Source organism: Grampus griseus (genome assembly GCF_964374135.1).
Source record: "Grampus griseus genome assembly, chromosome: 8".
Classification (NCBI taxonomy): Eukaryota; Metazoa; Chordata; class Mammalia; order Artiodactyla; family Delphinidae; genus Grampus; species Grampus griseus.
In genome coordinates this window covers 96,097,648-96,113,254 of record NC_139002.1, presented here as the reverse complement: position 1 = coordinate 96,113,254, position 15,607 = coordinate 96,097,648, and the positions used below count along the sequence as shown (strand labels likewise).

Sequence of the window (15,607 nt, the reverse complement as noted above, 5' to 3'; positions counted from 1 at the left end):
GACTCACACATCGGATTCACTGGGGAGGTATCAAGCCTCCAACCTATTCTCTTCCCCTCCCTCCTGGGTTTTCAGGGAGCTACTGGGGAAAGGAGGGGGTGGATTTGCCCCGGGGCCTTAGCCCCCTGAGAGAGGCCAGGAGCCTGGCATTGCAAACTTTCATTTCCTTGCTGCTGTTCTGAGCAGGGCAGGTGAGCGGCCTAGGCCAGGCCAGGGTGGGAGGGCAAGTGAGAGGAAGTCTCTTCTAATGATTCCCCCAACCCCGCTGAGGCTTTGAAATCATAGCGCCGCCTCCCTCCTGGCACAAACAATGCCGACCTCCTCACCTCAAAGCAGAAACACATTTCCCCTAAAATCCAAATTTCCCTCTTTGCTGAGTATTGCAATGTTTTTGGCCAGAGGTTTGCTCTTCTACATCTGAAGTCAAGCTTCTCCTGCAGACAAGCTTCCCTCTTCCCAGGCCCTGAAGTCCCCCACCCCCCGCATTAGAAGGGAGCCCCCTCACCTCCCTGTTCCCCGCCCACAGGGCCCTACTTCCAGAGGAGGAGTGGTGCCGATGGAGCTCATATGGGGGTATGTGTGTGCCGGCTGCACACACACGGAGGAGGTGTACATCTGTGCTCCAGAGTCTGCAGGGGGTCCCAGATGCCATGCTCTCACCGCGGGGGGGCAGGCTTGTGCCCCACCCCCAGTTCCCCTTGCCCACATTCCTGTTTCTCTCCCTTGCCCACTGTGGGTCTCTCTTTACTTTTCCAACTCACTCTGCATCGGTGCGGGGAGAGAGCATTTGATATTCATAATCTGGTTCAGAGAAGGTCCCGAAGCCCTGAGTCACTGTATGGTTTCTATGGAAACAGACTTGTTCAGAGGACTCGGTATAGCGCGGCCAGCGCTGGTGGGGGAGAAGGGAAACATATAGTAAAATCAGGCTCCACAAGTGTGGCAGGAGTTGGACCAACTCCCTTCAAGGGGGGCAGGGAGAGGCTGGGCAAGGCTCTGGGGTCCTTACAGGAGGGGCTGCCTCTCCCCACCCACTGGGGTTATGCCCCTCCCGCCCCAGGAGCTGCTCCGCTCCCTCTGTGGCTCTTGGCAGGTTGCTGCTTCTCCCATGGGCTTTCTGACTAGGTGCCCAGGCTTGTGGCTGCCACCGTATGCCTCAGTCTCCTCCTCTGTGAAATGGGGAAAATAAGAGCACTTTACCTACCTCATAGGGTTGTTGGGAAGCTCAAATGCATTAATACGAGGAAGACACTCAGAACGCAGCCATAGTGAGTGTTCAGTAAGCGTCGTTATTATTAATTCGGGGTGTTGGAAGGAACGCCCCGGCAGTGCGTTCACCTGGATCCATCCTCTGTGTTTGGCAGGTGGTCCTGACATCTGGCAGGGCTGGCCTCCTGCTTTGGAAGCGCCTCCCCAGCAGTGCCGGTACACCCCCAGCTGGGAACCAGGCATCCATTTCTTCCTCCCACGGAGCACTTATTTAGGTTGCCGAGGGCTTGAGCGCCACGCCAGGGAGTCCTGGCTCCCGTTCAGACCCCACCTGTCTAGGAGCTTTGTGGGAACAAATCCTCCAGGTCCAAATGGATGGGCAGCTTCCCGCCTCAGCCCCTTTGAAATTGGGCCAGAGGTAGAGGGTGGGAGAGGTCCAGGCTCTGAGGACAGAGAGAGGGGACTGGAATGGGGCAACTTTCCCTGATCCTGGAGAGGCCGGTTTGCCTGGCTGGAGAAGCAGCTCCCGATGACCCACCAAACAGGGGTCAGGAACTCTCCAGAAAGGTAACAGACGCTGGCCTCCTCAGCCCCGCAGGTTAGAACCTCTGCTGCTGAAGTGTTCCCGGCGTACCCTACGAGTCTGGACTGGCTCGGGGCTCCAGCCTGAGGCACCAGCTGGTGTGCTGCTGCCCAGCCAGGCTGGGAGAGGGGCCTGCCCACGTCTGCTTAGCCCAGCCGCGCCTGCCTGGGCAGCATCTGTGCGTGGCTTGAGGGCATTCTGAGCTCCAGTGATGGCCCAGCCAGTCTCCCTCACCCGCCCTTCTTTCAGTTGCTGCCCTCCCCTCCCTGGCCTGCAGACAGCCCCTCCTCCTTTACGTGTCACTGTTCCCCTCCTCCCCTCCCATAAGGTGGGCTTCAGCTCCAAGCTCCCTAAAGGCAGTCCCTGTATCAGTACCAGCTCTCAGAGCTGCAAAGCATCCTGCTTGTCCGTCCTATTTTACAGGTGGGAAAACTGAGATTCTTGGGGTTTGCCTGTTAAAGCCATCACCCAAGCTAGCCGTGGCTCTTCCCAGCTCCACCCCAGCCCTGGGGATGCCCATCCCTCTTCCCTGGCTCTCCAGGTAGCCCTAGATGCTGCCCAGAACCTTCCCTACCCTCCTCCACGCTGACAGTTTCTTGCCAAGGTTCTTCCCTCAGGCCTCTCTGGACCGCTTTGCCATCCTCACTGGTGTTCACAACACCTTCTAATTTAATATCCTCTGCAAATTTCATTAACGGACTGTTTACTCCCTCTCTCAGGATCATTAATGAAGATGTTAGATAAGATCTGACCCAGCGCTGGGTCTTGGCAGCCCTGCCCCCTCTCCCAGACTCTGTCCCTCAACCCCTTACCCCTGGCTTTGCCTCCTCCACCCAGGACCCTTGGGACCTGCCCCCTCTTGCTTTCAGCCCCATGACAAGTGCTTAGGGCCAAGTCTGTTTGAATTAGTTTTGCAAGATTGCTTGAGGCGCTGTATCAAATGCTTTGCTAAAAATCAAGATATATTACCCTGCCTGCGTTTCCTTCATCTACCAGTCTTGTAGTTCTATCAAGAAAGCTATCAAGTTTGTCAGGCATGATTTGTTCTTTATAAAGCCCCACGGTGCCGCGTGGGGCACAGAGTTCCCGCGTTTTCTAAATGTTTAGAGATTCCCTCTTTGTGTTTGCTCGTCGATTAGAGTTGCAAGGCTGTGGGCTGGGAATTGTCGGGAATGCTCATCTCTTCTTCCTCTGGGACGGGGACGGAGCACAGCCCTCCCCTTCTCCCGGCCTCTGCTTGGGAGAGGGAGTAGTTTAGCACCCGCTGAGTCCCTGCCGGGTTCTGGGGGCCCCAAGCTGTGCACTGGGGGTGGGGGTGTGCAGGGGGCCTGGTGCCCTCCCTCAGGGATTCTGTAAGCAGATGAAGACGACAGACAAGTCTGATGCTGGCATTCCGAAGGTGTCACTGAGTGAGGACCTGGTACCGTGCACTGGGAGCGTTACCATAACGCTAAGAGCGTTATGTTTGCGATCTTAGTTAAGCCCCTCACCTCCCCTGGGAGGTGGGCATGAGCTCCCCTCCCCAGGGGCCTGCTAAGGTCTTGGGAGGGTAAGGCTGCCCTGGATCCCAGGTCTGTTTGTCACCCTCTGCTGGGTTGCTCCTAACCACTTAAGTGCACCTTACAGGGTGTACAGCGTCAGGAGAGTAACTGGAGTGGTTCTGACCGAGGATTTTAGCAGGTCAGAGAGGGAAGGAAGGGAAGCCTTTAGGGAACACCTTGGACAGGGGAGAACTTCGCTGCATGTGCACCTCACGCACAGCACCCCGTGGCCCGCATCCAGTTCTCGGCTGTGGGAACGAGTTGCGTAACCTCTGTGAGCCTCGGTCCCTCCCCTGTGAGATGGGCCCTCCACGAGCAGCCGCCATTATGTCTTCCGGAGGTCCCTGTTGTCCCTGCAGGGACACTCATCCGGTTGCCATGTTACCAGTGAGGGGCTCCCCCTAACGCTTCTCATTCCAGGAGACAGAGGACTGACAGATTGAACTGTCTGGCATCCTTGGGACCAGCTGCAGGCTGGTGGTAAGTTCTGGGCTTAGGGACCAGTGGGGACCTCTGGGCCTTGAGCCCAAACCCTTTGCCCCATTCCAGACCACTGCAGGCAAGGTAGTAATGAAGACATCTTTGGTGTCCTCTTGGCCGTATAGGATTTGGGCATTCCTGGCCATGAAGCCACCCACTCCCCCCTCTACTTGCCTAGCCAGACCTGGAGCCCGGGAGTGGGGAGCAGAGTGTGTTTTGGTTACTGCCTATCTTGTGGGACACAGCACCAGTCTGGTCCACACCCATTACCTCTTCTAATCTTTGCGATGATCTCCCCTTTGTCATTCAGCTGGGGAGGTAGTACCCCCTGGGAAGTGGTGAGAAGGTACCCAAGCTCACGCATGGGATGTGCTGGGAACCAGGCAGGAAGGGCCATAGGCAGCCCGCATCCCTCCAGCTGACGCCGCAGGGGTCTGATCCTTGGAGCCGGTCACTAGGTTGGATGAGCCCACGTCTGGGTTTGGGTGAATGCCGAGGTCAGGGTTGGCAACAGTGTGTGTGGGGACCCTGGTGGCCACCTTGGCCCTGGCACTCCCTGCCCCTCCCCTCTAGTCTCCTGGTGCTGGGTGCCAATCTTGCTCTCGGGTGTGGCCTGAGGGCTTAAGCTTAGTGGTTAGGGCTGGGGCTTGGGGGTCCTCGGAGCTGAGCTTGAATCCTGGCCCTACCACGGACTAGCTACGCGCACTTGGACGAGTTCCCTCACTTGCCCGAGCCTCGTGCTCCTCACCTGTGAAAGATGGCAGTGGTATCTGCGGTAAGAAGCCACTCGATGGGAGCCAGGACCGTGATCATATCTGGGTATCCGCTCCCGCAGCCCCTCCATCCGGTGTAATAGCCCCCAGGCTCAGGTGAGCCTCCCCCCGCGCCCAGCCCTCCCTCCCTCATCCCCAGGGGCCAGCGGGGCCTTAGGCAGGTGGCCCGAGACTGGAGACTCCAGGATCCAGGGACAGATGGCCCCCCGCCCAGCTCCTCCAGCAGCAGCTGCCTGTGCTTTAGCTCCTGTTGGCGGTTTCCCATCCTTGAAGCTGGGAGGAGGGGCTGAAGCCCCGGTATCCAGGGGGTGGGGCCTGGGTACTCTCCGACTCAGGCTGTGGCTGCTGCGGAGGGGAGGGGGGACAGGAAACCGAGGCCTTTCCGCCCAGTGTCGGTGCAGAAGGGTCCCGCCTACCACAGGCCGTAGGCCGGGCTGTGGTAGGATCAGCCTGAGACAGGGAACCGGGCCCTTCTGACTCACTGCTCCCCGGTGGGGAGTCGGGCACACTGGAGCCTTGTGCCAGGAGGTCGGTCCCTCTCCCCAATGCTGGGGAAAACTTCCCTCAGGTCGGGCCGGACCCGCTGACCCGCTGGGCCCAGGGCAGGGCAGTAGGTAGTCTCTGCAGCCCGAACAACAAGGGTCTCCAACCCCACAGATGGTGGGAGCTTCATGGAGGAGGCTGTGGCACTGTTTTGATTCCTTGAACGTTTCCAGGCCACCGTATCCTGTTTGTAGGTTAGAGTAGTCCCTAAAAATCATGCCCAGGGTTCTTACTTAATGAGTCCCGCTCTGTGCCCAGCCCTGTGCTAAGCTTCATCAGCGTTCTGTCTCACAGCCCAAATACTCGAAAGATTCTGTGATCGTCTTTCCCATTTCATAGATAAAGGCAACTGAGACCTATTGAGGTTAGGTGCCCTGCACAAGGTCTCATAGCTGTAATGCATCAGCAGTGGGAGTGAACCCGGGCCTGGCTGGCCCCGCAGCCAGGGTGCCCAGCTACCACCCGGCCTGCTGCCTTGCATGCCTGTGGGTAACTTCTCAAGGAGGCTTGAGACAACATGCATGTCCCCAGGGTCCTCACTTGTGGACGCTGGAGACACCAGAGCTCCTAAGAGGCAGCCAGGCAGCTCTGCTGGTGGTGACAAGTTGGTGGACGGTCACCCTCTGCATGCTTGTCCTTGGAACCATGATTGTAAGAACTTGCCCTCATTGGAGGTGCCCGAAGGATGTTCTGCTTCTGTGGGGTCTGTGGAGAAGCCACAGGGCCCGGGGGCTATAGAGATTGTACACGAAATCCATGTTCGTGTTGGTGCAGATTCTGGGGAGAAGGACCGTACACAGACCTCACAGTGTTTCAGGTTGAGGGGGCACGACTCCAGAGAAAAAGAAGCACTGGGGCCTCCAGTAACCCCTTGGCTGACCCAGACCACAGAGGCTGAGTTTGGACCCCACCAGATCGCCTCCCCTGGAAGGTTGCACTGGCTGAACTCTATGTGGGCATACCGCTCGCCTTGAAGGTTGATTCAGGACACAGCCCTGCGAAGCTTCTCCTTGGACTTATTAGGTGTGAGGTCTACCTGCTCAGGGCTCTCTAGGAGACCCTTAAGAAGAAATCTTGTGCTGGATTCAGTATCAGTAATAGCTGGGCATCTCTTGAGCAGGTGCTTAATCTTCATCTCACGGATGCTATGAAACGTGTAAGTGAAATATTTCCTTTTTCCCACTGGCAGCCAGGTAGCTCTGACCTGTCTGTGTCGCCCAGAAGTGTCTTGGTTGTTGTATACTACGTGGCTCCTAGTTCTTTCAGACTTTCGTACCCTTGTTTTCCCCTTGCCTCATTTTCATCACCCCATTTTCCTTAGGAAGGAAAAACCTTGCCGTTTTATGTGTTTTAGCCTTAACTAAACAAACATTTATGGTGGATCGATGCTGGCTACTGCAGACGCAGGGATTAAGCATTTCCTTTCTGCAGTCTCCATCCCAGAGGCCTGTTTGCCAACTCCCCCCCACCCCGCCCCCGTCCAGTTCCCTCTGCCCCTTGCTCCAGTTCCTGGGACCCCAGAGCCTTGGGGCCCCTCCATACTGGCTCCTGAGTCTGGTGAGAAATACAATGTTCAGGTTTCTTCCTCTGCTTTTCCTGTCTCCCCAGGGCTTCACAAAAGGAGGAAAAAAGTGACAGGGAGAAAAAACGGGGAGGGGAGTCATTTCCCCAACTCAGGCCTTAGCTGCTCCCCAAAGCCCCAGCCCCCCTTTTGAGGTCTCGCCCTTTTTCAGCTGCTGCCTTGTCTCAGCAGCCCCAGGTGACTGCTGTCCCCCACCTGAGCAGACCAAGCCCAGTTCTGGCAGAAAGGTGGTGAATTCGACCCTGGTGCCTTGGAAGTGTGGGAGGAGAGAGCTGGCCGGCAGTGCCCTGGGGACGGAATCGGGGACACAGTGAGACGCCAGTGCTGAGTTTCAGTGCCCCACCCTGTCATCAGTTGCCCCTCCAGTTCTTGCGTGGGGTAGCTTCACTCTGTCCCCCAAGGTTAATAAACTCAAACTGAAACAACACACTCAGTCTAAACTATGCCTTCCTCCCACCCGTCCCCTAGCTCCTCCTACCGGGCAGCTACAGCTAACTGGTTCAGTGCAAGTTCTTGTGGTTGTTCCTGCATAAATTCAAATACATAGATTTTTTAAAAATGAGAAATGGTGGCACACTATTGCCCATGTCTCTTTTGGCCCTAGATTTTTTACTTAATAATATATTTCGGGTGATGTTTCCACATCAGTGCTTACACATCTGTGGAGACTTCTCGGATAGAATCAGTTGAAAAGAAAACCCTGGGGTCGAGGAGAATGCTAATAATGAAGGGGTTAAGCCTCTAGGGAAGAGAAGGGATGCCCACATGCGAGTTTTAGGACGTTTAAGAACCTTCTAATTGTGTGTATTAAATTGTGGGCACAAAGGGGTCTTCCTGGGAAGAGGGATTGTGTCTCTCCAAGGGGGGTCCGTGGCCCAGTAAAGACAAAGGCCCATAGCACTGTGTTGCGTGGGATGTAATAGAGCAGGTGGCAGGGGCTAACTCTGCAGAGGGCAGAGCCCCTTGGTCCGTGGGCCTCACTGGGGCAGCCACGGTCAGACTGAGGGAGGGGCAGAGCTGCCAGCCCTGGTATATTCTTGGAAGGTGACTGGAGCCTTCCCACTTCTGAAGGAGGGTCCCCCAGCCTGCGGCGATGGTGGCCCTGACTCTGAGGATGGAGTATGGGGCCCTCCTGGGATCAGAAAACTCCAGTGGCCAGATCTGGGAAGCCCTTAGAGTCATTGGATCTATGGAAAAACTGAGGCGCAAAGAGGCCAGGCGGGTGAGTCCAAGGTCACCCAGCCAGGGAAATGCCGAGCCTGTGGGCTGCCCCTGCCTGTGACATTCGTTTAGGGTTCCTTCCCCTGCCAGAGCAGAATGAGACTAGGAGGCAGAGGCCCTCCGGATGATGTGAGGCTGCCTGTTGCTGCTTGCCTCTTGCTGTGTGGGTGAGGGAGAGGGGGCGCACAGAGCAGGGCCCGTAGCTCGGGTGGCGTGTCATCCTCACACCTCATGCCACCCGCAACATCACCTCCCGCTGCCTGCATCCTCACATTAGGCTGCAGCCAACCAGCCAGGACTTCTGAACCCAGCAAAGACGCAGCGCTAAGAGGCTGCACTACAGGACGTGGCCACTAGAGGGAAGTAGGAAAGCCACTGCGGTGGCTCCGCAGGAGAAAGCTCCCAGGCTGGGAGAGGAGCTGGCGGAAGTGGTTTTGGGCAGAGACCTGCCTGGCAGAGGTCTGGGCACAGCGGTTAGGGAGAGTGCTGATGTGTTCTGAGGGGCTTCCCTGAGACAAAAAGCAAACAAGACATTTAATGATGATGATAGTAACATTTGTTGAGTGCCTACTCCATGCCAGGCACTGTATTAACTAATTAGTCCTCACAACAGCCTTGTTAAGATTGTCCCTGCTTCTCAGGTGAGAACGCAAAGGTCCAGGGAGATTGAGAAGTCTGGCCATCAACGGGGCTGGTGCCAGAGCCACTGTCCCAAGCACAGGGCTGTGCCGTTTTAAATGCCTGTTCATATAACCACCGCTATGGTTGTACCTCCTTTACGGGTGGGGAGACTGAGGCTCAGAGACAACTGGTGAGTCACCCAGGTCCATGCACGTGCTAAGTGACAGATCCAGGTGGTTTCATGGCTTGAGCTCTTAGTTCTGAATTACAGTTCTCCCAGGAAGAGGTGTTTTCCACTCCCATCCTGTGCCCTGCTTTATCTGAGCTTTCTTTTGGGAGTGGGTGACTTCCAACAGAAGTTACAGATTCTTGGTCCCTGTGTCTAAGGCGCGCCTGGATTTTGACTAACCAGAGGTGGAGGGAGGCCATGCCAGAGGCTGCTAGAAGCCCAGAGAGGGGCTCTGGGGCTCACAGTCTGGCTTAGAGGATGAGGGCCTTGAGGAGTCCTTTGCAGTGGCCAAAGCTCCCCTGGGAACAAAGGGCCTGGCCTCGGGGCCTCTGGTTTCCAGGGCAGATGCCTCCAGCATACCAAGGATGCTTGGCCGGCCGTGGCCCCGGCTCTGCCAGGCTGGCAGGAGAGCAGGGGCAGCTCTAGGAGGGCCAGATTTCCTCCATCTTCCCGTTCCCATGCCCTCGCTTTGCCCTCCTGGGGCAGGGGGAGGGGGATGGCTTGTGTCTGGGCCTTCAAACACATTCCCCTCCTGTGTGCCCAGGCTGCACCTAGTGAATCCGAGTCCTACTTTTTTAGGGATTTATAACTTTGCAATGATGCTTTAGTTACTTCTGATTTATTGACAAAGACAGCAGGCTCCAGGCCTGGCCTTACGTTTCTTTGGGTGGCGGTAGGGAGGGAAAGTGGGGGGAAGAAACTTAAATGGTCTCCTCCCTGAAAGGTGCTTCTCTTTAAAGATAACCTTGGGTGAATTGTTTTTGGAACTGGAATCCTAGAGTTAAGTGGAGTCCCTTTAAGCCTTCTGTTTCCTGTCTTGGTGGGGACCAAAGGGTGTTGGATGTAGTTGAAGAGGGAGTGGGTCAGGGAGGAGGGTTCGAGCATGGACTCTAGAGCATACCGCCTGAGCTGGTATCCTGGCTCTACCTCTTACTAAGGGTGCGAGCTTGGGGAAGTTATCTAACCTTGCAGAACCTCAGTCTGCTTATCTGTAGAATGGGACTATGACCTCACAAGGTTAGTGAGGGCTAGACGAACTGATGCCTGGGAAGGGAGCATATGCCTGGGAGAAACATCTCGAATGCCCAGTAAGTGCTTGCTTTCCTTTGTGTTATTTTATCCATAGTGCCCAGAACTCATACTAGGTAACTAACATGCTTGTGAATAAATACAAAGGAAATACAGTGGAACGAAACAGCATTGCAACTAAAGAACGGACCCCTAAATAACTTAAAAATATTACTTTGCGTGAATATTGGTGGCTTTCCCTCCCTGTTCTCTAAAGTGTTCACATTTGTCTTGGGGCACTTGGAAAGGGTGGGCCTGCACTTTGCAGGGGAGTCACACTTAATGCAGAGAAGCTGTTCTCTCTGGGTACCGATGGAGACAGCACCTTCTGCTGTCGCGGTGTGAGGCAGGGTGGGGTGGCATGTGGTCAGGGCTGTGGTGTTGCTCTGGTCACGTTGGAGTTTCCCTAGAATTTAGACTGTGCTTTCCCCCATTTACTGCCACCTGGTGACATGGTACTGCTTCCTCTAGGTACCAAGTGGAGTTTCATACTTAAAACAGGCCCCCGAGGCCCCGGAGCCTCAGCCGGCCCCCCGCCATCTCACCCCAGCTTCTGTGCCCCTCCTCAGGCTCCAGCGTGTTCCTTGCCCACTGTGCTGGTGTGAAAGGGCCACAGCACTGGCCTGAGAGTCTGTCCCAGAGGGATTCGAGTCTCTGCTACTTCCTCCTTGCTTATCATGCCCATTTGCTTAGTCTTTGAATCTTAATTTCATCATCTGAACAATGGGAGTGAGGACGGTGACCTTCCAGGGGGGCTGTAAGGAACAACACGATGTGGCGAGTTGGGTGAGTGAGCCGAGCCAGCCAGCACTGCAGGTTTGGGAAATGAGGACCTACTCGCCCTGCCCTCCAGGGAGTCGTTCCGTACAGGGGATGTGGGAAGCATATTCACAGGCACAGGAGTTCACCCCATCAGCCACGAGCCAGTAGATCGACCAGACCAGACAGCAAAGGGAAGAAACATGCTCTAAGTCTCAGAAACCGTCTGAAGTCCCCTTCTGATGTCCGGTCCCTCTCATGCTGATTCACAAACAAATGGGGGGGGGTCATTAATTGAATGCATGTTCGAAGGCCAAGTACAGGTAACCTGGAGGAACGGTAAATCGAATCTCCTTAGAAGGAAGGAGAGTGGGCTCTGGGGAACCTGCTAGATGGGGGTAAGCCAAGCGTGTGAGTTCAGGTAGGTTTCTCCACCTCTCTGTGCCTCAGCTTTCTCTTCTGTGAAATGGAGCCAATACTTTCCATGTAAAGTTCTTGCGGGGAATTGATGAGCTAGGGCGGGGAAACCGCTTAGCACTTAGGAAATACTCAGTGGACACTAACAAAAATAACGTCGCCGTCTTGGTGTTTTAACTTAGGATCTGTGAAGAGCATCCAGATCCCGGATGCTCCCTGGTCCACTGTTGCTTTGAGTTTCAGGTAGCCGTTCTCCTCTCTCCGGGTGGCTAGAAGAGGAACCTCACTTCCTGTCCCCTCCTCGTGGGCCTCAGCGTGTGGGTGGTCTCGGCTGAGCCACCGCTTCCGCCTGGAGATCTGGGGTGAGCACCCCTGTCCTTGCTGACTTCCACTAACCCCCCTCTCGGGGAATCACTGAACAAGTTGAATTGCAAAGGGTCAGGATGCTCTGCTGATTTTAACTGCAGAACCAGTCTGGACTGTGCCCCGGCCCCGTTTGCTGGGACAACTTTGACTCTGACTGTTTCGTTCTTGGGCACTAGCCGCTGTGTCTGGTTGGGTCAGTCCGGTCACCAGAGCTGAACTGAGCTCGCCAGGCCTGGGGGTGTTTGCGGCCGGTGGATTTCTTCGCAGCTCCCTCTGGTGGCAGCTGGGAGGGGTGCCTCCACGGGGGGCTTGCCCAGGTGGGGCACCAATGCTCGGCCAGCTGGGCGGGCAGGCTTGTCAGCTCCCTGCCCACTGGGGCGTGGTGTGAGCACAGGGACTGAGACTTGCTAGGAGGATATGGGTAGGGGGTGGAAGAGGTGGGTGAAGGAGGTCCAGGCCTCAGAGGGCTGGATCCAGGGGGTGAGAGATGGCAATGGGTTATTTGGAGCTCTGAGTCAGTGGTAAATCTGGGAGAGCAGGCAGGGCCTTTGCTGTGCAGCCCTTGAGAGCTGTCTGTGGGGCGCAGGACACAGGAGAGAAGGGGTGGGGAGGGAGGAGCTTGGAGCCCCCCTTCAGCACCCCTGCCTTCCCTCTCTCCTTGCAGTCTTGTGGCCACAGGGCTGCTGCACAGGCAGTGACTGCCGGCTGGGCCTGGAGACCTGGCGGCTGCGGACTGCCCAGCCCAGAACAGTCCCTCTTTGGTGAGTCCTCTCTGCCCCACCTTCCCCAGGGCTGGTCACCGAGCTAGCCCATCTCGGGGGGCGGCTTTCCAACACCCAGCTTAGCTCCTCTTCCCTGCTCTCCCTGCCCTCCCCATCCCCCATGCTTTCTCAGTTCCTTGAGACACTAACTTCTGTACCACCCCTTCCTCTTCTCACTGCCCTGCCTGGGTTCTCTGGGGCCACTGTTGGATCACAGTGGGGTCCCTGTGCTTACCCTGTGGGCAGAAGGGGGTGAGGGCCTAAAGGTGGAGGCCCTTGAGGACTGGCTGGGGGAGGGGGGCTGGAGGAACCAGTTCACTCTGCGGACAGTAGGGTCATCTGCTCCATGGCCCAGACCCCTCCCTCAGTGGCCAGGAGGAAATCCTGGAGGGCGCTGGGGCCCAGGAAGGGATGCTTCTCAGCAGCCCCTGGACCCTGTCTCTGCTCTGGGCCAGCTGACTCTTAGGGACTCCGTGAGCCCCGGGAGTCCTCTTCTGGAATAAGCTAGTCACCTGCATCTGTAACTCTGGGGGGGCAAGGGGGAGGGCATGACACAGTTCTCCACCTTTCCCGGCCCGGTAGGCATGGGATGCTAGCAGCCCACCAACTCACGGTGTGCAGGGGTTCTTTCTGCATGAGGACTTGGGTCAGGGGGAGGCATCTGACGTGGACTCTTCTTCCTCTTGGGGGTGGGCAGGGGATGGAGGAAAGATGACCACCTGGGGAACCGGGTGCCAGCTCGTGGGGGTGAAGAAGATGCAGGTGGGCCCAGGAGATGCCAGCAGGGGTGGCAGGCTTGAGCTGGGAACTGGTCATTCCCAAGTGTGGGAGTTGGGAGTGTTAGGGTCTTGCCCAGTCAGGCCCCACTGAGGAACCCAGCTCATGATGGGAGACCCCACAGCCTTCTGTAGGGTAGACCCCAGGGTATGGGAATCAGTCCCCAAAGGCTCCCAGGAGCTCCCAGAGAATGGTAAAGTCTCGTGCAGGTGCCATGTAGGCCTCAGATGCACGTGTGAGCACTGACGCAGGGAGCTGCAGCCCTTCCCCAGGCGGGCTGGAGACCAGCTTCCCCGAGGGAGCAAGCCAGGGCCGCTGGCCTTGGGAGGCACCCAAGCCTGGCTGCCCCCTGATGGCTGCCCGCCTTTGCCCACAGACCTCACATGGTGGAGAAGCAGCCCCATGAAGGTGCCCAGCCATGCAATGTTCCTGGAAGGCCGTCCTCCTCCTTGCCCTGGCCTCCATCGCCATCCAGTACACGGCCATTCGCACCTTCACCGCCAAGTCCTTCCACACCTGCCCGGGTCTGGCGGAGGCGGGGCTGGCCGAGAGGCTGTGCGAAGAGAGCCCCACCTTCGCCTATAACCTTTCCCGGAAGACCCACATCCTCATACTGGCCACCACGCGCAGCGGCTCCTCCTTCGTGGGCCAGCTCTTCAACCAGCACCTGGACGTCTTCTACCTGTTTGAGCCCCTCTACCACGTCCAGAACACGCTCATCCCCCGCTTCACCCAGGGCAAGAGCCCCGCGGATCGGCGGGTCATGCTGGGAGCCAGCCGTGACCTCCTGAGGAGCCTCTACGACTGTGACCTCTACTTCTTGGAGAACTACATCAAGCCGCCGCCCGTCAACCACACCACCGACAGGATCTTCCGTCGCGGGGCCAGCAGGGTACTGTGCTCTCGCCCCGTGTGCGACCCTCCGGGCTCCGCGGACCTGGTGCTGGAGGAGGGGGACTGCGTGCGCAAGTGTGGCCTGCTAAACTTGACGGTGGCCGCCGAGGCCTGTCGGGAGCGCAGCCACGTGGCCATTAAGACGGTGCGGGTGCCCGAGGTTAACGACTTGCGGGCCCTGGTTGAAGACCCCCGGTTAAACCTCAAGGTCATCCAGCTGGTCCGCGACCCACGTGGCATTCTGGCTTCCCGCAGCGAGACCTTCCGCGACACGTACCGGCTCTGGCGGCTCTGGTACGGCACCGGGAGGAAGCCCTACAACCTGGACGTGACGCAGCTGACCACGGTGTGCGAGGACTTCTCCAACTCCGTGTCCACCGGCCTCATGCGGCCCCCGTGGCTCAAGGGCAAGTACATGCTGGTGCGCTACGAGGACCTGGCCAGGAACCCCATGAAGAAGACCGAGGAGATCTACGGCTTCCTGGGCATCCCCTTGGACAGCCACGTGGCGCGCTGGATCCAGAACAACACGCGGGGAGACCCCACCCTGGGCAAGCACAAATACGGCACCGTGCGAAACTCGGCGGCCACGGCCGAGAAGTGGCGCTTCCGCCTCTCCTACGACATCGTGGCCTTTGCCCAGAACGCGTGTCAGCGGGTGCTGGCGCAGCTGGGCTACAAGATGGCCAAGTCGGAGGAGGAGCTCAAGAACCCCTCCATCAGCCTGGTGGAGGGGCGGGACTTCCGCCCTTTCTCGTGACCAGGGCTCTGTGGGTGGGGGCGAGGGGGACACGGTGTCGGCTTTGATAAAATGGACCGTTTTGAACTGTTGCCTTACTTACCCCTCCCTCTCCCACCCCGTCTTTGTGTCCTCCCTACCCCCTGTCCAGACCCCGCTTCCTCTGCCTCTCTTTGTCTCTGAAATTTGCACTAAGTCTTGGACAGGAATCTCTGGGGCAGAGGGGGCCTGAAGTGGGGTCCAGCCCCAGCCCCACCCCGTTCAGACACAAGGATGTGTGTCTCTGGTAGATGGTGACAATGTTTACAAGCACCGCACTTACACATTCACACATGCGCGCACACACACGGGCACCTGAGAGGAGAGACACCCCAAACCACACAACTTCTGAAGCTTCTCCAGCGGACGAGTGGCGAGGGTATGGTAGTTTTTGCACTGTCTTACTTCTACGAGGTAAGAAGTTAAAAACAAAAAGCCCACCTCTCTCTAATTTATGAATGGCGTTTATCCCTCCCCATCCTGCTTCTGCCCACCAATGCCCACTGCCCCTCCCTCCCTTGGAGCAGAGAAACTGCCCCCTCCTGCCCGCCCTTGCCTGTCAGGTGAGCAGGTTTTTACTGTGAGGTGAATGTGGACCTTGTTTATTTTTTCCAGTCTGTGGCAATGCTGTTCGTCTGTCTGAGTCTTGTGGCTGCCTCTGGACCAGTGATGGCTGATAAATGTTATGGTTTTCTGATTGATCTTGGGGTCCATCTGTGATATTTCTTTGTGCCAAAAAGAAGAAAAAAAAAAGAGTGGTTCGGTTTGCTAAATGAACATTGAAATGCTTTATATGTGTTTTCTGTAAATAAAAGAGTGCAATAATGTCTGAATGTGATTATGGGACATTCTGAATGGGCAAAGGCAGAAATCGGTGGGGTCTAGGTGTTTCTGGCTTTGGGGAGGAGAGAGAAGGAGATGGAGGTGGGGATTCAATGACCAATTGCTGGCTTTCAGAATTCATGTCACCCTCATCACCCTCAACACTGAGTTCACGGTTTCATT

At 56.9% G+C, this 15,607-nt stretch overlaps 1 protein-coding gene across 1 annotated transcript; it reads left to right on the top strand.

The window, feature by feature from the left end:
- Positions 1-13,348: 13,348 nt before the first annotated feature.
- CHST1 (carbohydrate sulfotransferase 1) lies at positions 13,349-14,584 on the top strand (the record flags this gene model as incomplete). Its single annotated transcript, XM_082660821.1, has 1 exon — positions 13,349-14,584. One exon carries the CDS (start codon positions 13,349-13,351, stop codon positions 14,582-14,584), a length of 1,236 nt encoding a protein of 411 aa, XP_082516947.1.
- Positions 14,585-15,607: the final 1,023 nt, after the last annotated feature.